At 34.3% G+C, this 22,899-nt stretch overlaps 3 protein-coding genes and 1 non-coding gene across 4 annotated transcripts; 2 read left to right on the forward strand and 2 right to left on the reverse strand.

The window, feature by feature from the left end:
- The first annotated feature begins 2,763 nt into the window (after positions 1-2,763).
- TRNAQ-CUG lies at positions 2,764-2,835 on the forward strand. The gene has a single exon. It is a non-coding gene; the product is annotated as a tRNA-Gln (tRNA).
- A 542-nt stretch (positions 2,836-3,377) lies between these two features.
- On the reverse strand, positions 3,378-7,621 carry LOC122603794 (protein DEFECTIVE IN MERISTEM SILENCING 3-like). The gene is made up of 8 exons (XM_043776602.1): positions 7,464-7,621; positions 6,845-6,985; positions 6,647-6,761; positions 6,365-6,557; positions 5,253-5,444; positions 4,836-5,156; positions 3,911-4,127; positions 3,378-3,754 (listed from the first exon to the last, which is right to left on the reverse strand). Exons 1-8 carry the CDS (start codon positions 7,491-7,493, stop codon positions 3,713-3,715), a joined length of 1,251 nt encoding a protein of 416 aa, XP_043632537.1. The 5' UTR covers positions 7,494-7,621; the 3' UTR covers positions 3,378-3,712.
- A 2,520-nt stretch (positions 7,622-10,141) lies between these two features.
- LOC122604991 (soluble starch synthase 1, chloroplastic/amyloplastic) lies at positions 10,142-14,516 on the forward strand. The gene is made up of 16 exons (XM_043777848.1): positions 10,142-10,490; positions 10,699-11,039; positions 11,145-11,222; positions 11,370-11,494; positions 12,114-12,195; positions 12,301-12,474; positions 12,626-12,707; positions 12,794-12,885; positions 12,970-13,032; positions 13,145-13,234; positions 13,312-13,436; positions 13,536-13,644; positions 13,730-13,785; positions 13,885-13,924; positions 14,041-14,225; positions 14,328-14,516. Exons 1-15 carry the CDS (start codon positions 10,142-10,144, stop codon positions 14,200-14,202), a joined length of 1,968 nt encoding a protein of 655 aa, XP_043633783.1. The 3' UTR covers positions 14,203-14,225; positions 14,328-14,516.
- Positions 14,517-14,669: 153 nt separating this feature from the next.
- On the reverse strand, positions 14,670-20,751 carry LOC122605436 (PP2A regulatory subunit TAP46). The gene is made up of 9 exons (XM_043778388.1): positions 20,475-20,751; positions 20,206-20,337; positions 19,766-19,852; positions 19,593-19,694; positions 19,284-19,445; positions 17,395-17,430; positions 17,234-17,305; positions 16,357-16,637; positions 14,670-15,290 (listed from the first exon to the last, which is right to left on the reverse strand). Exons 1-9 carry the CDS (start codon positions 20,556-20,558, stop codon positions 15,032-15,034), a joined length of 1,215 nt encoding a protein of 404 aa, XP_043634323.1. The 5' UTR covers positions 20,559-20,751; the 3' UTR covers positions 14,670-15,031.
- Between the last annotated feature and the right edge of the window lie 2,148 nt (positions 20,752-22,899).

The raw sequence follows: 22,899 nt of genomic DNA on the forward strand, positions 1-22,899 counted from the left end.
TTTAAAAAAGGTTAAATGTGCAAAAATGTAGATAACTAAGATCTAAAGTTATACTGTGCACAAACTTTTAAAAACCTCTAATGTATGCACAAACTTTGTAAAAATGTTCAAATCATGTAATTAATTATGACCGGTCAATTAAAAACTTTCACGTGACAGCTCATATGAGGTGCCACGTATACTATGTCACACGATTTAAACATTTTTACAAAGTTCGTGTATACAATAAAGGCTTCTAAAAATTCGTGCATACTATAAGTTTTCGGTCCTAATTAAATACATTTTTACATTTCGGTTCACTCATTCCTTAAAAAAGAACATCACATTACAAACTTGAGTTTGACCATAGAGATATAAAACTTTTATCCCAACGGACTAGGTAAGGATATAATCTGTGGGGCCTCTCAAACAATTAACCATTCGAATTTCATAACATGGCAGACAGCACACGTACCGTAGTAAACAAAAGTAGAAAAATGTAGCTATGGATTTGAATAAGTTTGAAAGAGTATAAACTTATATAGAAGTTAAGTATAAGAATTTGTAAAAAGGTAAAGCACATGGCGCGCAGTTTATAACTTTTCAAAGTCGATCTATATATATAGCATATATATAGAGTATATTTAAGGATGGTCTTAATTTGTTGTTTATACTTTTGATACCTTTAACACTTTGTCTTAAAATCTCCAGACAATTAACTAAGTAATTTGACCCACGCGAGTTATCTCATCCATCCATGTACGTCCGTAAAGCATACAGATCGATCGATTAATGCTTTTTTAAATCATGAAAAGACGAGTAGGGTGAGGGAGATCCATCCGTTTTATTAGGTAGGCCTAGCTAGGAGGAAGCCAATTCATTTTCGATCATTTGCTGGTACGTAAACATGCACTCACATGTCTTGATTTGATTTTTTTTCCCCCCTTCCAATCAAATGGCGGTAAATATGCATATGTAATTAACAGAATGATGTGAAACTTATTTGAACCCGGCCGGATGCCGGTTTGTCAGTGGATCACGTGTACTGCGCGCTATGTGTCCTGATTTTTATATTGTCCGTTATCCTAACACGTGGCAAAATAAAGCAAGTGCTTTAGGTCTCTAAGCTTAAGGTGATGGCATCACCACCACTCACCACTCACTTTCAACCAATCATATTATGCCACCTCAAATTCACCACTCACTCACCACTCACCTAATTTTGTTGGCATTGCAATCACTCACTCACCACTCATTACAATTTTATTTTTATTTTTAAAACTAAAATTTCATTAATAAAACCATTACATAATACTTATTAAAACATAAACATAAAACATAACAAAACATAACATTACACAAAACTAAAAAAAAACATAATAAAACATAACATGATACTAAATAAAAACATAATAAAATACCTAAAACTCGGAATAGTCCGAGTCCACAGTACTGTCACCGTCGTTGCGGTGAATGTAGCGGTATGAGTCGGGAGACTCTACTCTGTCGCCGGGTTGAGGAGATTCGTACTTGTCCCCCGGGTCAGAGTAGTAAGGTGCATCCTCACCATCACCTACACTGCCTTGCCAGAACACCCCGTGGTCTAGCATGGATGTCAAAGTCATAGAGGCGGTGGTAAGCTGAAAAATAACTTGATTCAGCCGATCCATCTTCTCACTAAGATACACGACCTAGTCACTTTCGTTGCGGTTAAGAACCCGATTGGGAGTCGTTAATCGGTCGATCTGGGCTTGGTAAGTTGCCTTGTTTTCAGACACGCTCTGAATGACGTTGTTGACTAGAGATCGGTGTTTGTCGTCGTGATTTAGGTGGGTTTGCATCGACATTTTTACATCCCGGAGAGTCATATATTCATTGTTGTTTGCCATTTAGAAGTGAAATGTGTGGATAAATGAATGGGTAAATGTGTGTAAATATGAATGTGTGAATGTAAATGTGTGTGTATGAATGAATGGGTAAAAGAGTAGTGTTTAAATAGATAAAAGGGATTAAAAGAGAGAAGAAAAAAAAAAAAGAGGTTGAAAACGGTCAAAAGTTTCCAACGGTCACAAAGGTCGCACCTTCCACGCGAGTGAAAGTTCACCCATTTTGCTCCACTCGTGGGTGGAAAATCGTTGGCGGCGGTGTTCCACGGGTGGTCGGGCCTTTCACGTAGGTTCCACTCAGGTGATGCCAACACCCTTAAAAGGTCACAAACTTACATGATTACATACATGTGCTTATCTTTAAGAGCCCATTAAGAAAAAATGATTACAAAGTTTTATAGAATAGAATATATACCTAGATTACCATTTGTCTTACTCTTACATTGATATTTTCCAATGACTTATTGGTTAATAAGCCGATATGTATGGATAATGTGGTACATATTTGATATAGAGAATTTATTTATATTCTATAATATTCACGCTAGCTAACTCATTTAAATTATAAAATTTAAAAGGTTAATAAAGTGATGTATATCTATATATATATAACATATTTTTTCATTTTGTCTTATATTGATTGTCGTAGTACTAGAATAAGTAATAGTTAAATTACTAAAAGGTAGTAAATTTCGATTAAGTAGTTTTTTTTATGGAATTTATTGATTTTTCATTTGTACGTGGGAAAAAGGCTTTGATTTGAAAGTTTGCTTTAGGCGCGCACTCTAGCAGTTCGTGTCACCTCTGTCCTCTGCCCAGAAATTAGTTTATGCACGGCTGCTAACTTTTTTTTGGCGTATCTGTTATTATATTTAGAGTGTGTAGTATGTTAACAATTGGTTCTATGGTCTAGCGGTTAGGACATTGGACTCTGAATCCAGTAACCCGAGTTCAATTCTCGGTAGAACCTTTTTATTTTATCTTTCTTTTTCTCCAATTATTATATAATACAATTGAAAACATTTACTTAGCAGTCTATGCGTATGAAACTACTTCTTTTTTCTTCTTCCTAAGATTGATACTTAGTTACCTTTAAGGTTGATATATCTAGTACAGTATTCAACAAAGTTTATATTTATTATTATCCCTCTTAAAAGTTTGTATAAACATGATAATGATTTTTACAAGTATAATATGATCAAACTTAATAAAGTGGTTTAGTTATTAGGCGTCATGCCGTTCCAAAAACAAAACAAAAAAAGTGATTAGGCGTCATGTTTTCTCATAAGTTTGAAAACTCCTAAAATAAACATCCCGGGGATGACCCAAGAAAATGAACGAAAACAGTCGCTAGATACGCCAATGTAGACAGAATATACGTGTTAATAAGACGTGTCATCGCTGACTAACCTGAATAGAAAAACTCTCTGTGCAGCGCCTACCGTATATTCTTCATGTCCTAATAATCAATTTTACAATCTATATCTTAAGCAATATGATACAACATTGACATTAAGGTAATCATAAATTCTGAAACCCATATAATTGACTAATTGTACAACAGACTACATCTACAACTGTAAACACTAGATCTGGATTTTGCATGCTGGAAAACAACATGAATTAGTCACTGCCACCCACCACACAATAATGCATGGTTATCAACCACATAAATAACTAAAAACTAATCTATGGTCTCTCACATACACTAGATTTTGTGAAGCATTACCTTTGAATGAACATTGAACTCAGCTCTTCAGTTAATAACTAAAGAACTGAATTTTATTTAACAGGTCAAAAAAAAAAGGTTCTGCAGCTGATAACATGTATTCCTATAGAATCAAGCGTCATCTAGGAGTCACACGCCTTGGGGTTGCTTGCATTGGGTACTGCATAATACAATTAAAACAAAAGGTCATCAACCGTTCAAAAAAATCACTGATATTTAGGGAAAGATATTTATTTTATCTGATATTTGATCAAAGGGCATAGAATAAAAATAAGTTATATACGAATAACTGAAGATCCTGAATTTGGTGGTTTACCTGTATGGCATATGGCGAGCTTTGAGCCATGAACCTGACAAACTCCTGCTTCTTTACTTCAAATGTGTACTTTACATGAGTTAAAATCTCTTCTTCTCTTTGCAGTTCTTCCGCTGTTGTTTCCTTTTTCCATTTCAACTCCTTCATTTGCTTTACAATTTCAACCAAGTTCTCAGGTAGATAAGAGCTTATTGCAAATCTAACATTCATCTCATTCCTAGATAAGATAAATAAAAGATAAAAGTTATTTATATCTTAAACACTATTTAGAGGGTACTAAAGTGTATTAGTCTAATCCATATATATGGCTGCTACTGTAACCAAAATTAACATATTCAATAAACAATATTCTTATTACTCGGTTTGATTGAATGTAAGAAATGAAATTTCTTTTTCCAGGTTTCACTGTCATGGCACTATTCTAATACAACTTTCAATAAAGTACGGAAAAATGATAACAATGATCCTTTAGGGTTAAGGTTAAAAACTACATTTGTTGCTTTTGTCATTAATAAGTTACTAATATTAAGATTTAAGATAAACTATCCACTAACACCAACAACTTCCAAATTCGTCTCTCACACGACCAATGAAAAAGTGAAAAATGCTGATGTTAGAGAGAAAATAGAATTTTGTTGGTAATTATGCTTGAGCATTAGTTGTCAACCATTGCCTAAGGGTTATTGTTTGCAAAATTCTAAACCATGTAAAGTGATGTGATGAGAAACAGATAATGCAGTTGCTAGTTCAATATGCTTGTCAGACAAAACCATACTTTGCATCTTATTTACATGATATTTGAATACCTAACAAAATTAACCCTTTATGTGCTGCTGAGGCAAATTATAAGAGAAGGTGTTAAGATTTCCGGGGAGAAAAAAAAAACAAGCATTTCAAAAAAGTTGTCAAACATATAATTTCATACCGGGTGCCGAAAACAAACACACCGTTGTCCCTTATTATCCCGCCATCCAGTGATACAGCTCCATCGGATAAAAAAGGCAGGGCCTGCAGCATGTGCGCTCTCGTTCTGTAAACTTGCAACCTCGAGAAGAGATTATAGAAAAGAGTCTCTCTAAGCCCATGTCCATCATTTGTGAGAGAGAGTGAATGTGCACTATCAAGATGAATCATATTCACAGCAAACCCAAGAAACCCATTTGGAGATTCACCATTAGTTAATTTTGGTTTTAAAAGAGCAAGCCTCCTTTGTGGGTCATCAGGCATAAACTCACCAACATATGGTCTAAAAAGCAGAAAAAGAAGCAAATCAATCAAAAGATATATATCAAGGATGTTCTTAACTGCAGAAAAGATAGAATAGAACATAAGAAGCACAAACCTCAAATTTTCAAGGCAGATCACATTAAATCGTTGGTTCATGGTCCTGCCTAGTGAAGCCCCAATCCCATGAAGCCCAGAGCTTCGACTGACAAAGCCTTCTGTATCATAAGTTTCCAAAACTTCAACCCCTTTATATGTCAAGCAAACTAATGCCAGCATAGTATCTAACCCAAGGTACTCGGATAGAAGCCTGGTCCCCATAGAAGTTCAAAACCATTAGCATTGAAATGATTTCATTTAAGCTGAGCAAAAATGCTAATCAGTGTCACAGTTACTTTTGAGAAATCACATCCAAACACACCTTAAGAACCTTATGGACCAAGATACAGAAAACTATATAACAAGTCCCATGCTATTATAGTATCATTATGTTTGTTTACCTGCCTGTAAACGAAACTTGAAGGTTTATGCTACTTTACTTGGGCTGGTTAATGTTCATAATTTAAAGATGGCTGAGGCTGACTTTAGGCAGCCATGTGCAAGAAGTACGTATATGTTGTGTTACACATAGATTGCACACAAGTTTCCAAATAACAGCATACAGGAGGAATGTTAGTGGCAAAAGGTGCGGTATTAGAGCTGGCAATTTCCGACACGGACCTGTTAGCACGACACGACACGACCTGGTTTTTTCGTGTTTCGTGTCTTAACAGGTCCGGACCTATTAAGACACGAATAGTTATCATGTCTTAACAGGTCCGGACCTATTAAGACACGATATGACACGATATGACACGATAAGACACGATAAGACAAGTAGTATATATATGGACATGTTAAAGACACGTTAAAGACCTGTTAAAGACACGTTAAAGACATGTTAAAGACACGTTAAGGACACGTTAAGACACGATAAGATACGTTATCAGGTCCCTTAACAGGTCCCTTATCGTGTAACTTTTAACAAGTCTCTTAACAGGTCTCATAACAGGTCCCTTATCGTGTAACCTGTTAAAAATCGTGTCGTGTTCGTGTTTGGAAAAACTGACACGATTAGCTATCGTGTCGTGTTCGTGTTTAACCCTATCGTGTTCATGTCTTATCGTGTTCGTGTCTTATCGTGTCGTATCGGACATGATATGCCAGCTCTATGTGGTATGAAGCAATAACCTGCTAAGGCTGTCATCATTAACTTTCCCAAGAGAGGCAACAACGCCGAGAACATCCTTAGTAGAATAAGGATCGGCGGACGATTGCAGTTGGCATATAAGGGCAGCAGCCGATTGTTGATGGTGCTGCATGATGAGGTCAGTTGGTTTGTGGGAGTCTTGAATCATGGGTGTGGTCGATGAACCAAGAATATCTAATAATAATAATAAGAGAAAGAATATTGAGAAGGGGGAAAAAGGCTTGTTGTATATACTCTACAATATAATAAGTAGGGTATGGTACCTTGCACATCTGTAATCTGGTCGTCTAAGGTGTGAATACAAGAGTTGAGATGTTTGATGTTATGTTCACGATGTTTAATATTTTGTCCTAGAAAAAGCAGTTCATCCTCAAGCTTCTGCAGATGGAGTTTTTTTTTAAGCGAGGCAGTGACCTAATAATAATAATAATATTGTAAAGATGAATGAATGAATAACAAACCTTTGAAGAAATAACTAGTGACTGAGCCTGAGAGAGTGCTCCTCCTCCGTCGACAACGGCAGGTACAGAAGATGAAGAAGGATTAATAATTGGGGATGGGGGGATTTGTACATTTAACAGCCTTGCCTGCTGCAGTGGCATCTGAAAACCATCTCCTCAATCAGTCAGTATGGAATAATGAATAAATTATTAACAATTCATCATGACCGAAATTCAATGGCATGATTCCAAACGAAAACATGCATCCATGGGATGTGTTTATTACTTTTCTAATTCTAATTACTAATTACAATGTTAGGAAGCCATTCAATCTCTCACCCTTTTTTTTTGTCAGAGAAAAAAAAAATACTTACTACTATTAAGGTAGTAGTAGTAGTTGATAATTGGTATTTCGCCCCCAATATACAAAAAAATAATAATAATAATAATTGAATTGGTATGGTAGGTATTCTAGTGGAGTGTAATTTCATAAATAGATAAAACAAGCAAGGAGGAAGGAAGCGATGATTATGATTCAAATAAAACTGTTATTAAATATATATTTATATAGAAAAAACAAAAAACCCGATTGATAAGAAACCAACAAAAAAAAGGAAGGATGAACAAGAATCACAAACACCTGTTGATGATGTTGATTGGGTGAAAACATTGTTGGTTGGAGACGAATCAATGAATCTCTAAATTTTACTTTTGTTTATGAATAATCCCAACCAACACACACACCCTCCCCCCTCCCTCACTCTACTCACTGTTGTTTTTCTAATTCAGACCTGATCGTCTATCGGTGGTTAAATTTGAAGGTAATACAGTAAAAACTAAAATTAAAACACTGGTGGGGGTTGAATCAAAGAACTAAAAAGGGTTTGATACGATGAAATGAAAAAAGAGGATAGGGAATCCTTACGACACAATTAAAACACTTCTCATATCTAGTTAATACTCCTCGTCCCATATTAAATGTATAATTTTGATATGTCAAGTCTTTTTGTTTTAAATTTTGACCGCAAAAATAATTGTCTATATCATATAACAGTTCGTATAAAATATATGGACGGATTGAGTTTTCAATGTACTTTTAATTGAAATAACTTTTGTCAAATATTATATAATACAAAAAAAGATATTTATGGTCAAAGTTGCAAGCAGAAGACTTGACAAGTCAAAATTGGACATTTAATATGAGACAGAGGGAGTATTTTTTTGAAAATATATTAATTAAAGCTAAAAAAATTGAAATTTAAGTATATTAAATTTTTATGACCAATAACATAATTTAATCAATACGAAAATTAAAGAAAGAAACATATGAAAATTACTGCATAAATATTGATTCCAGTTTATTTTTATTTTTTTTCCAACTTTAGTTAAATAAAAAATTTGCAGTTTGTTATATCTAAACTTATGACAAACACAAACAACGATTTTAGACTAAACGATTTAGAGTTAAGCTCAACAAAAAGAGAAACAAAAGGTGTAGAGTTTATAATTTGAAAAATACATACCAATATATCAACAAGGACCATATCGAATGTTTTGATTTTCTTCGAGTATGTGTTGGCTTAAAATCTTCAAGGTGAACTAATGTGGTCTTATTTTTTGTTGTTCAAGAAAAAGCCATAATGAACCTATAATGAACAACTAACTAAATTAAAAAAATATAATAATAATAATAATAATAATAATAATAATAATAATAATTTAAGTTCATAATATATTGAATTTCATAAAAGTGATTGATGTTTAATAATTAAAAACATGTTACTTGGCATAGGAGGAGGTCGAACCTTTTGGTAGTTGTTTTTTTTTTGTTTGGTCGTAGGTTTTTTTTTTTTTATAATATGTGAGGGTTTTTTCCTAAGTTGTATATATATAGATATAATATAATATAATTTTTGGAAGACTTTTAAGGATAAAAAGATTGTTTTAATAATAATAAGGTCGGTCTTTAGATTTAATAATTAAAAAATATTTAAAAAATAGAGAATTAATTAGGAGAGAGCTTTAGGCTAAAGGAAGGAGATTAGGGTGTCAAGTGTACTCCCAACCTCCTCCTTTAGTTATATTATAAATATCAAAGAATGGAATCGAGAATGGACAAGTAGGATTTTTTTTCAAATGATATTATATATGTTAATATCGATTGCTAATTAAATTTTTGTATTTCTTTTATATTTATTTTTTATTTGTATCAAACGACATAATCTGTTTTATTTTTTTAAAATATATTCATTTTTTTTCTCGTTATTGTTATTTTTATTTTTATTTTTTGTGATTCTATCTCATCAAACAGTCTTTTACAAGTTGTTGGTAAAAGTATAGAAGTGAAAAAATATACCGACAAGTATTAACCAAAGGAGTCCATGAGGTTTAACTCAATAGTTGAAAAACCATCTTTCTTTGTATGAGGTATTGTGTTCAAGCCTTAGGGGTACATAGGAATTAAGTCTCTTTATGAGGACTTGACTTGGGTATACCCAGATTCAAGCTAGTCTGAGGGGTCAGGGTTTACTCATATTAATCGTCGTGCATTTGGGCGGATTAGGAGGGGTTTTTCCCCATCGGGTATTTTAAATAGACATTTCTATTTCGAGAGAGCTTTGTAATGTGGACCCGGTTAAAATAACTTATGCTAAACTTCCCGCTGTTGAATCGCGACACGAAGCGAAATTCACCTTAAAAAAAAAAAAAAAAAAAAAGTATTAACCAAAGGATATAATTTTTCATTTTAGCGGCGAAAAAGCCCGTAACTTCGTCCGAATTGAAATTATTCAATGACCCAAGAAAAATTGGTAGTTGGCCCAATCGTCGACCTCGAAGTAAACTTTACCGGCCTCGTCTACTTTTTCCTTAAAAACAAGAAATTACATAGTTGTATTTAATTAGATACATTAAATAGTGATAAATTTAGCATAAAATTCATGGATGGCTTTTAATATGGAATTTAGAAACTTACTTTAAGCATTTTCCTTTAAAAAAGAAGTAGTTGGGCTGTTTTTCTTGAGGTTGACGTTTAGGACGAACAGACATTGTAACTTTAACAACTTGCGTGCTACATACTAGAGTACTGCAGATTCGATCACTATATATATTAATTAAGAGCAAATTAGCGTTAAGAAATTAAAGTAGTAGTACGTACCTCAATATACTTGTTATATTTGATTATTGAGTAAACAAGTTAAGTAGCAACGTTGCTTGCATTAGAATTAAATCTGGATTCCTTATATATAACTACTAGCTAGTTTACATGCGTAGTTCTTATTATTTTAGTTAATTCACTAGCTACGTACTCGATCGATCATGAAGAGTAGTAGTAACTATTACTGTATGCAGCAGCAGGTATCAGCATATGATCCTATAATTAGAAGTTTCACTACTTCCAAACCAAACCCACAAAACAACAACTTGTTTTTGGTTGGTTTTGGCCGCACTACTACAACTACTACTGCTAGGAGGCAAAAATTGCGGCATAACGATAATAATAACAGTAGAAAGATGATGAATAAGCAGTTAGTAGTTATAAGCCGTGGTGTTAACAACAACTCTCAAGGAGGCTACACTAGTAGTAGTACTCCTCCTCCTCCTGATGAAGAAGAAGAAGAAGAATGTAGTATGTTATTGATGGGTGGTGTTCCTTACAAACAAATTAGTAAGTGCTTCTTCAATCTGATCCTAATTCATTCATCACGTATTATATATATTCCTCGATCATTCTGCACTAGCACCTGCAGCTAGCCCACTACGGAAAATCATAAATCCTCCTGAACAAATAGTATAGTCTACTAATCCTCCTAAAACATTAAGAATGTGACATGTGGTATCCACTAATTCCCTTTCCTAATCTGATCGTCATACAGTAGCTGATCATGATCACCACCAAGAAGAGGAGGAATTAGCTGCAGGTGTAGTGGATGATAATGGAGGAGTGATATACTATAACATAGTGTTGGTTACTTCTGAAGCATCACCATACTCAAAGACAGGAGATGTTTGTGGTTCCTTGCCCATTGCACTTGCAGCACGTGGACACCGTGTCATGGTTGTCTCACCTAGATATACTTTGCTTTCATCTGCTGATGATGATTCTAATAAGTTTGCAGCCACCACCACCCATCTTGATTGCCCAACTAAGGTTTACTGCTCTGGCGGGGTCCACGAGATTGATTTCTTTCATGAGTACAGGGAAGGTGTTGATTGGGTATGAAATCATCAATCAAATCCATCCCATCTACCTAGCTAGCTTATTATATATGTTGTTACTCAATATATATTACTATATATGTGTGTGCTCTTTTGAATTTAGGTGTTTGTGGACCACCCTTGCTATCATCGCCCTGGAAATCCATACGGTGATCATAGTGGTGCATTTGGCGATAACCAGGTACGTACATATATAAGCTAGCCTTAATTAATTAATCAACACACGTAGGCACGTACAATGACAGCTTTAATTAATTGATTTCTCCTCGATCCCCTAGCTAGCTTTTGTTTAATTATTATTGGTATGATTGATTGATTGATTAAGCAGTTTCGGTTCACCTTACTATGTCACGCCGCTTGTGAAGCTCCTTTAGTGCTCCCTTTGGGAGGGTTTACATATGGAGATAAATGCTTGTTCCTTGCTAACGATTGGCAAGCAGGCCTTGTGCCAGTGTACGCCTCCTCTCCTCATCATCATGCTTTCTTTCTTTTTGCTTTTTTATTATCTACATACATTATTATTGTACTTAATTTGCATTTTCCTTTAATTCCTCAAGGAAACATACATACATATATACGTTCCTTCTTCTTAGGCGGTGTTCTGAGATCATGTATAAGAATTGGAGTAGATTATGCATCTGTTATAATTACCAGCTAGTATTGCAAGAGATGTAATTGTGTACGTTTTGCTAGCTGCTGGTTTAAGATGCAACTTAATTTCGATGGTTTTGTTTCTGATGAGTAATTAATAATTACTCATATAAAAAAATAATAATAACAACCAAAAAGGACATCATACATCATGATACAGTATCCAAATACTAGTATTTCAATCTAAAAAAATCAGATAATTATTACCCCACTTCCAAAACACAAATCCAACACCCCCTAATTGAGAAGTTTGCATATTATTCCAGCATTGCTCACTAGCATCCTTTTTATTAGTTCCCTCCATTTTGATGAAGGCCTTCTTCGTAATTTCTAAGTTCAAAAGGACCTGGCTTTATTAATATATCCTGTGAACCTGACAATTTGCTCATTAAGTTCAATTTGATTCATTGTACTCTATTAGACTTTTGGCAGCAAAGTATCGTCCACATGGAGTCTATAAGGATGCTCGGAGTATTGTTGTGATTCATAATATTACCCACCAAGTAAGAAAAACTCGTACAAAACAAGAAAAACTCGTATATATCTATAATTCTATATATAATAGACTAGTTTCTTTCTTCTTCTTAATTATTATGTACATACAAAAGGGAGTTGAGCCTGCAACAACTTACTGTAATTTGGGATTACCTATGGATTGGTATGGAGCTTTGGAATGGATATTTCCTACTTGGGCCAGGACACATGCTCTTGACACTGGTCAGGCAGTTAATATTTTAAAAGGCGCACTTGTAACTGCTGATCGTATATTGACTGTTAGCCAGGTAACCTCCTTGATCCTGATCTTCACTTGGTTTAAAGTCGTGTACGTGGTTATCTTCATTCTACTTGGTACTTAATTAAGCATGATCATGATTTATGTTTTTATTTTTACTTTGCTTGTGAATTTGTTTCCATGATGTTTTATACATGCAGGGTTATTCATGGGAAATAACAACCCCAGAAGGTGGATATGGTCTAAATGAGCTACTGACTAGCCGAAAGTTTGTAGTGAATGGTATCTACTCGTACTATTTTTGTCAGTCTGGTATTATCGCTCATTGACTTTTAAATGATAATCACCATATATGCATGATTATGCAGGGATTACAAATGGCATCGATGTTACCGAATGGGATCCGTCATCTGATAAGCACATCGCTTCTCATTACACTCTCAATGACCCTTCAGGAAAGGTGATAGATATATCATTGCAACTTGCTCCATCCATAAATAAATATTGCTCACTTAGAATGTAAAACTCTACTTGTGAATTGCAGATGGAGTGCAAGATTGCTCTGCAAAAGGAATTAGGTCTTCCAATTCGACCAGAATGCCCACTGGTAGATATCTCCATCCATCCATCCATGGCTTGCTATCTGTGAAACTACAACAACTTACCTGGCTTGTATGTTGCTATAATAACTACTGAGTGAAATCTCTTTTACTTGATAGGTAGGATTTATTGGGAGATTGGACTACCAAAAAGGTATCGATATCATACTCTCTGCCACTCCAGCTCTGCTGCAAGATGATGTTCAATTTGTAAGCAGCTAAAAGCAACTTCTTTCAGAGTTCCAGTGATGGACGGACGGATAGAGATTGAGATTTTTTTTTTTCAGGTGATGCTTGGATCTGGGGAAAAACAGTATGAAGAGTGGATGAGAGCGACGGAAGCTGCTTTTAAAGATAAATTTCGAGGATGGGTCGGATTTGATGTTCCCATTTCTCACCAAATAACCGCTGGGTAAATCATGCTTTAATTAATGTATAATATATAACCCCACAAAGGTCATCATTCATTCTATGATAAAAACTTATCCGCTAACAACTTTGCAATTCGCAGCTGTGATATCCTATTAATGCCTTCAAGATATGAACCATGCGGACTAAACCAACTATATGCAATGAGATATGGAACTGTACCAGTTGTCCATGGAACTGGAGGACTTAGAGTGAGTGACATGTATGCACACATTCAGTTTTTTTATAGAGTTATTTGGAAAGTTAGTAAACCCCTGCCCTTTTTTTATGTTTCAGGACACAGTGAAGACTTTCAATCCATTTGCTGAAGAAGGCAAAGGCGAAGGTACCGGGTACGTCTTTCTGCCATCATATTTCTTTGTTGGAAACACTTTTGCAGAATTTCTGGAAAAAATGTGTTAATGATTGTATTGCTCTGCAATCTTTTACAGATGGGTGTTCTCACCTTTAACAAGGGAATGCATGCTGGATGTAAGTTGAATCCGAACTCCATAACAATAATTATGCCATACTGAGTATCCAAGTTGTAATTCTACAAAAGGTATTACTTAAAACACTGAATGTTACTAAGAATGAGAGTGTTTCAGGCGCTGCGGGTAGCAATAAGGACATACATGGATCACAAGATCTCTTGGCATGGGTTGATGAGAAGAGGAATGGAGAGAGATTGTTCATGGGATAGCGCGGCAGTCCAGTATGAACAAGTATTCCAGTGGGCGTTTATGGACCCCCCTTATGCAAACAGCTGATTCTTCTTTCTACCTGAAGCAAGGTAATACTGTACTGTACTACTTTATAGACAAGAAAATCCCTTATGTTGATCAACCATGGTTGTTGGGTGTCTCTGACTCTCATCTCGGTATTTTCCTTTCAGGTCGGCTACATGCTTCTTACAATGTCAAAGTCCCACATTATGTATGGTACATGGAACTCGTTGGATACAGAAGTAGAAATTGATTTCAGTTATTTTATGCACCCATTATCAGGCCTAATGATATTTATTTATTCTTAGACCATCAAATTAATCTTTGGAAGTTTGGATACATTTAGTCAGTTATATTAATTGCGGTCTACAATCTCTGTATTATGAATACAAGATACTTGCTCCTACTCACCCTACTTGAACTTTGAAGATCAAAGATTAAACCATTATTCAATCTTCTGCAAATGCAAATAAACCAGGTGAATCAGGTTTGGCATGATTTCACAACCAAAATTTTTCTTACAAACATTGACCATAAACACAACATCGAAATACTTCAATAATCCTTCTAAATTTACAGTTAAACCAGATTCCTGATTGTTGAATCTGCTTAGGCAAGACCTTTGCAGTTTGCACAACTAAATGACTGTTTTCCTTTCAAATATAGGCATATAGCCATAAACACAACTTTGTAATGCACAATCTTTTATAGTGTTTATTGTTTTACCATTTAACATAAAAGTAACCAGAACAGTAGACATATCTATCCTTAAATGGCGTCAAATGACATAATTTAAACAGCATCATGTCATGAGATACCAACAAATCTTCCGCCATTCAGTTTTGGCAAGACACATATCAGTTGACAGAGACACCTAGCCACAAGGTGTGAGCTTTGAATTTCCAGCACCTCGAGGGTTTTCATCTTTCCAATCATCGAAGGCCCTTGCCTTGTCTTGTGCAGCCTCATCGTCTTCATCTTCATCATCATCACTGCCACCTGCTCTTGGCTTCCACTTGTCATTGTGCCATGACGTATTGGCTTCTTCTATCATCTTGGCAGTTTGCTCTTGCCATGAATTCATCATCTCCATTTCTTTTAACCCGGCTTCTTCTATGCTCATCGTTGGCATTCTAATAAACAAATCAATATGTAAAGACTAAAGAATAGATGTATTCTCAAACCAAGTTCGCAAGCAATTTCCCGTTCAATTGAATAACAAAGTGCCTCAGTCGAATGTTAATAAGGTTGATACTGCATATTGGTTTACAAGTTGTGGTGAGAAGAAGTTGTTTCTTAGTGGGTCAAGTTTGGAAAGATATTAGAGCTAATGAGAACAAAGGAAACTGGAGTAAGCTTGTGTGGTTTTCAAATTGCGTTTCTAAGCATGCTTTTGTTCTATGGACGGCAGTTAATGACGCAAGATAAACTGGTGAATTATATGTACCTCATATTTTAGTGCAAATTGCCAAGTGTTTGGGAAATGGTAATAAGAAAACACAGATTCAATGTTAGAAGTTAAGAATGGTGTGATTTAGTACAAGAGTATAAACAAACACTGAATGTTAGTATTGGAAGCATTGAAAAAAGATTATATTTGACTGCAACTGTGTAATTTATATGGAATGAAAGAAATTGCAGGATGTTGCAACTTGCAAGGACTAATAATAAGTGATGAGCAGCTGTTGAAGAATATTGTAGAGAATGTGAGAATTAAATTGATGACTATTAAGGTAAAGAATTCCCCAGCTGTGGTGCAAACAGCTGCCAAATGGAATGACAAATATTAGAAAGTGGAAATAAGGATGAAGGGTTATAACAATCTGTGCATTGGAAATGGTATGGAGTATGCTGAATGTGGTGGAATTCATTAGCATTGTGATACATAGGGTGAGTCATGAAAGATGGGACTACCCTTATTTGTAAAATACTATTACTGATTGTAATTGTGCAAGTATCAGTACCTAGCCTCCTTGTATTAGAACCGAGTATGTTTTAAGTTTTATTTATTCACTACTGTTTTAAGGGGTGGTTGGAAATGTCACCCTCCCTTTGAAATATACTTAATGTTTTGTAAATATTGTTTGCAATTATATAATTCACCTTTTCATCACAAAAAAGAATTGGATTAGGTTGGTTAAAAAGATGAAGTGACCGAACAACATTATAATTGGTAATGAGCGAAAACATATATGATACCTGTGACTAGGTTGGAAAACCTGTGCAGCAATCCTTTCCCTTTCACTTGTTATATTTCCACCTACAAGACGGGCTGGTCCAAACATGAGTGGTTGGTGTTTGTGATCATGTGACTGTGAAACTTTCGCCCTCCCTTCCAAAACATCTTGCGCAAAAGTGGCACATGTAATAGGTGCTGCGGGTTTCATGTATCGAGCTCGAGCAGCAGCATTGCGGTGCCAGTCTTCTACAGTTTTAGCACGTTCTTCAAGGATGGCCTGTGAAATTTCGGTATTGCCTTCCTGCAGAAAATATAGGCTCACAATGACAAAACAACACAAAATACCTTTCCTATTTTATATTTTTATTACGAATACAAAAAAAAGGGTAATGGAGGGAACCCTAGCCCCGGTACCACAATTGGATATTGGCCATTTCTAAAGATGAAACGTCCTATTCCGCTTTTGGTAGTAAGAGATGGCAATAGTCAAATGATCCGCACCCCATCTGATCCATTTGATAAATATAGAGTAATATTTGTCCTACTATGAATCAGAACCAAAATATGAATATCAAAATTATGAAAACCTAAGTGTCAAGTTTATATTAAGTGTTGTATTGTATTGATATTAGTCCAAAAAAACTATGTTTCAGGTTCAATCTAACATTGATATTTTGCTCATAAAAAGGTTTTATTGATGCCCATTACAAGCTTCACCCGGTGGACTTGGACATGGATGAAGGCTTTAAATATAAATGGATATGGATATGGATATGTCTTCACCTGATCCATATCTAATCCATTGCCATCCCTTTATTTGGTACTGTTAATCTTGCTTGATACAAATGCAAACATATGATGGTGTGCTATGCTTAGTTTCCATAATAGTTTTTATACCTGCTCTTGCTTTTCCTTTATGGCAGAAAGCATTTCCTCCTCTTTTTTTAGCATTTCCATTAGATCGAGAGCCTACAATATATATTCAATACAAAATGTTTATTCCAAGATGCAAAAGAAAAAAAAGAAAATATATTGGGCTGAAATATAAGGACATCAACCTTGCAAATAGCCAATGAGATTGTAGTAAGCCACGCCTACAAAATTACAGAAAGAGACAAATTAATCGAAAGCCAGGCAAGAAAACCACAATCAGACATCTTAAAAAAAGTAAATAGACTGGGGAGATAATGTAGCACTGAAGTACTTTCATTCTATTCTTTCTATACCACATTCCAATCTCAAGCAGAGTACAAAAAATATCATAATAACAAAACTTACAGACCCCATTAGTGTTTGAATCAAGTGTTATCCACCATGTTACAAGCAGAAATCCATTAAAACAACTAACTCAAGTAGTAATATACAGAAAAAACTGAAGTAATCACTGGCTTTCATCAGAACCTTGGCTAGAAAATGGCATTACAAGACGCCTTTACATGAATAATAACAAAGCAGAAAGAGAAAACATTTGATATGAAACTAGATTACAATTCATTTACATACTTAGGCCGTGTAGATGACCTGCAATAGACAGTGCGCCATGATGCAATCCAGCATGGGGCTCACAATTATAAATAATTACAGATTACAGAAATGCAAGATAAAACGAATCTTGAATACAAGTCAGTATTGGAATTTCAAAAAACTATTATTTAGGATAGCATGAGTTCATAAACAAAAGCAACCCAATGCTATGTGTAGAGAAAAACCGAAACAATGTTACAATCTATAAATTATGTTCAAGGGTTCTTAATTTGTGTAAACTAAGTAGTCAATTTCGGTGGTATACCAGTGGTATTTCGGTTTTCGGTCCTCTTTTAGAATTTCAGTCCAAATTTCCGTCCATATATCGGTCTCGAGATTTCCGGTGAAATTTACCGAAATCCCACTTCCAAATTTCGGTGGCATACTGGTTTTCCAAGTTTTTTCAAAACAAATTGTCCAAACTTAAGCACAACATAATAAACACTAGTTTTTGCAAGTATCAAAACTAATCTATCAAATATCTACACTTTAAGCTTGACCTTTGTATTTCGATTAAGTATTAATTATTATTATATATATTGCATAATAATAAAATTCCGGAAATTTCCAATATTTCAAATTTCGATCTTAAACTACATAGAATGCAAATACAACAGAATATCATGTATGCCACTTCAGTAACTCTTATGCATCAGATATACACGTTTTTGGCCTAGAATGCACAGAGAAAGGCAGAACCGTGATTTCAACTACTTAGATGAGATCAAAGACAGTCAAACATGAAGCACAAATCAAGACAGGTATGCATTAATGGTAATGAACAGGTTTATCAATTCGTTTAGACATTGTAGCAACACTTACAATTGGCTTCCAAGGATAGCCAGACATAATTACAATATATTGCATCGTATCTATAGGTAAAATTCTTATGATATTACCAAAAGCGCAAACTGATCATGCAATAGCAAACTGTTCATGCAATCATTTTGCACCGAATTTGGTACACACTATTCATCACACCGAAATTAATACAGATCAATTATTTATAAGGTATACAACATAAAAACTAAAAATTAAATATTAAAACTACATGATTAAAACATGCTCATTGAGATCTTCAAATTTTGTATGAACATGACTTTTGCTTATAAAGTTTTTATTTATCGATAATTCACAAACTTTATCAAATTTGAAGCAGCTGACATATGATGAACTCTTGAGATAGTTTGAGTTTATATAATTCACGATAAAATTTAATTAAAACATAATTATGTGTAACTCAAGGTTCTGGTGTAGATAAACTTATAAAGTTCAGATAGTTATTTGGTGCCAACTTTTGGTGGGGATGATTTGTTTCTTCCTAAAAGGATACTCTTTTTGCATTAAAATGGTGCAATTTTTTGCTACATACATTGGAGATGCTCTAAGGATGCAACATACATAATAATGCACTAAAACTCACCTCCCTTTCTTCTTCCCCGTCATCATCTAACACGTCATCATCTCCAGTATCGACGGGAGAGGATAGGGCAGAAGCTTTAGTTGAGCGGCCACGTCGTTCCTTGCGCTCCCTTAATTCTAAGAGCTTTGACTCTGCAGCACGTTGGCGCTTGAAGCGGGCAATCTAGATCGGGCCAGCCGAAGTTAGCACCTTAATATTGTTGAAACATAACATATGATTGCACAAGAGACATGGAGAAGACTTTGTAAGGCAGGTGATGATTAAAGCGGCACAATGTTGATTTCAAGAGAATATACAAAGTAAAGCTACCTTCTTAGCTCTCCTATCTACAGCAGCATTATGACCTTGAGCAGAAGGTTCCAGCTCATCTTCGGGTACAAGCTCCATTGCATCACAGAACGAAAGAAATTCCTGAGGAGGAGGAGGAGGGTTAAGCGTGTATGTGTTAAAGCCTTGGTTATTATGTTGTGCAGCATTGATACCTTCAACTTTGCTTGTGAAACCTTCAAAATCTCCATTCTGTTATCATGTGCAGCCTTCTCTGTCAATTCAGCAAGATAAAACGGCACCTGTTGAGATAACAAGGCATACTGGTTTACAAAACAACCCTGAATAAGGATCTTAAGGAAAGAACAACACCATTCAATCCTCAAAGCGCATAACGAGGAAGACAAAAATTAGAAGAAAGGTTTCAAGATCATCCACAGAGAATGAGCAGAAAGCAATCGAGCGTTTAAAAACAAATACAGAAAGGAGGGTGGTTGGGTGGGTGGCTAATAATAATATTAACAACTCCACCAGATCAAACCCAAATACAGTACATATAAAGTAAGTGTAGATAGATAGATTAAAGAGGCCAAAACAAAACAAAAGGCTATTAAATTAAAATTTTAAAAGACAAGGAGGAGGGAAGGGAGTTTACCAAGAGATACTTGAGATTAGCGGTAGTGATATCATGTTTGGTCTCGTTGCTTGAAAACAAACCTAATTTGCTTATCATTTCTTCGCATTTTAATAATGCTTCGCAACCTTTCCTCCTCATCTCCACCTCCTCCTGCAACATCATCCTCCTCTTTTTTCTAATTATTACTCTATTTTTTACAACAATATATACATATACATATACATAATAATACTAATAAAATAGATAAATAAACTGAAACAGGCACACACAGAGAGAGCGAGACGGACCTTGGCGTGGAGGGAGGAATCGGTAGCGAGGAGATGGATGTTGCGAGCCTGTTCAAAAAGAACCGGGAGTGACATGTCTTCCATCGATCCACTAATATTATAGATATAGATCAATAATATTTAAACACACTATACTTGTACAGATACAGACAGATATAGAGGGCAAGGGGTGCTTTCACAGATGCTAGGGTTTCGGGTTAGCTTTGAAATCCACTTTTAAAAAAGAAATAAGAGCACAGAGATTGAAAAAGGGGATTTTTTTATTTCATTTCTTACACTGTGTTTTGAGTTTTGTGCAAGGGCCAAAATGAAAATGAATCCAAAATAAATTGTGTTTTTTTATATTGAATTTTTTCCACGTCGTATTTGTTTCTCAGGATTTCATGTAATCTGATGGAATTAGAATTGGAATTGAATTAGGTTGTTTAAAAAATGAGGAATCTCATTCCGTAGAATGTAAACATTCCATCATTTGATGGAATCTCCATTCCTTAGGGATGGACTTGAACTCTCAAAAAATCAAAAACATTCTGTTAAATGTCATTCATTCAGATTTCAATTCTTTCGAAGAATTTCATTCTTTCCAAAATCATTCTGTAAACCAAACGCGACATAAGGAAGATACTACGTGTTTTGTTAGTCAAGTTGAATATTTGAAGTCTTACAGAAACTTCGTGATTTAGACATGTATGACCGAACATCTTTAATTGACTTATTATCACTATTTCTAACGAATAGCTTCTAATCTTTAAACTAAAGAAAATTTCTTATAACTGATCACTTTTACTGTTCATAAAATAATACGAGTAATAATAACTAGGTAGTTCGAATCCCCACGTTGCGGGGATATAATTATCGTATTTGCGTTTTCTTTAGGACAATACTACAATAACGACAACGTAAGTGTGTTTATTTCTGTATTAACAATTTTGCGAAACATAATGTTTAAAAACCCTTTAAAAAACAAATCAAAATCAAACAAATGTTTATTGTAAGGCAACACCCCGACCACATTATTGAAACATAAAAACATTATATAGAATAAAATCTTAGAAATCTAAAGAAATATAGAAAAAATAGAATATTTAAAAAATAGACTAAAATTTGCTGTTAGCTTAAAAAGAGTTATTATCGAAATAAAATAATTAGAAAACTAAAAGAAATAAACAACATATTCCAAAAAGACCAAAAATAATGTAACACATGTTAATGTTTACTTTCAAAAATAACAAAGCAAAGAAAAAAAGGTATCAAAAAACTTTTATGTTAATGAAAAGTGAAAATGTACACAAAATAAAATATTACAAAGTATAAATCTCAAAAATGGTAAAATACAAAATAAACAAATTTAATAACTTGTATTTCATCCTCTTCATCAATTTTCCATAAAAATTTACAATATAAAAGCAACAATTGGATTAATAGATAGAAATAGAGGAGATTATTATGTAATTAAATTATAATATTATATAATACTTGTATAAGCATATAGTAGATTTGTTAATATTTTTAATAATATCATAATAATATAATTGTACTAGCAATATAAACGAAAGAACTTGGTTGCCGGAATTTTTACCGGAATTTTCGGCTGGAAAATTGATGAAGATAATTTCTGAAAAAAATAAAAAGTAAATATAGAGTTTAACATGTTATTGTAGGTCATCAGATCAACATTTGGTCAACCAAGTAAAAAATAGAAAAGTATGTAGGTGATATATACTAATAATTCAGTTTAATGGGCAACTATGTAAATGAAAAAAAGTACATTAGTCATCCAGTTCAATGGGCAACCATGTAAATAGAGAGTAACCTGTTATAGCAGGTCATCAGGTCAGCAGTTGGTCAACCATATAAAAAATTGAAAAGTGTATGGGTGATACACATCAATAATCCAATTCAATGGGCAACCATATAAATGAGGAAAAGTACATTGTTCATCCAGTAACTAAACCCAAAAAAGATACAACAAAAGTTATTAAAAAAATTAAAAAACGTATATCATATTTATAAAAATATATAACTTTAGGGGCTAAAAAGGGAAAACGATAGAATAAAAAGGGGTAAGAGACAACAAAGAAACATAGGACGAGGACAAAATGTAACTTTAAAAATGAAAGAAAATGAAAAAAAAAGGGGGGGGGGGGGGGGGGCTACCTGGTTTTGAACCTGCGCGTTCTCTAAAATTGTAAAGGGCCTTAACCACTCCTACTAAACAATATTTAAGTTAGTAAATGGTGTTTTTTTTATTTATACTTGAAATTCATGTGAGGACAAAAACTACTATTACCATTCAACTCCTTTATTAAAGTAAGTAATAATAATAATAATAAAACTACCATCCAAAGGCTATCTAGATCGACCACATGATCAATTTTTAATTTCCCCTTATATCCACAATTTCATCCAAAATCATTTAATATTA

The sequence above is a fragment of the Erigeron canadensis genome, chromosome 6, assembly GCF_010389155.1.
Source record: "Erigeron canadensis isolate Cc75 chromosome 6, C_canadensis_v1, whole genome shotgun sequence".
In the NCBI taxonomy this organism is placed as follows: domain Eukaryota; kingdom Viridiplantae; phylum Streptophyta; class Magnoliopsida; order Asterales; family Asteraceae; genus Erigeron; species Erigeron canadensis.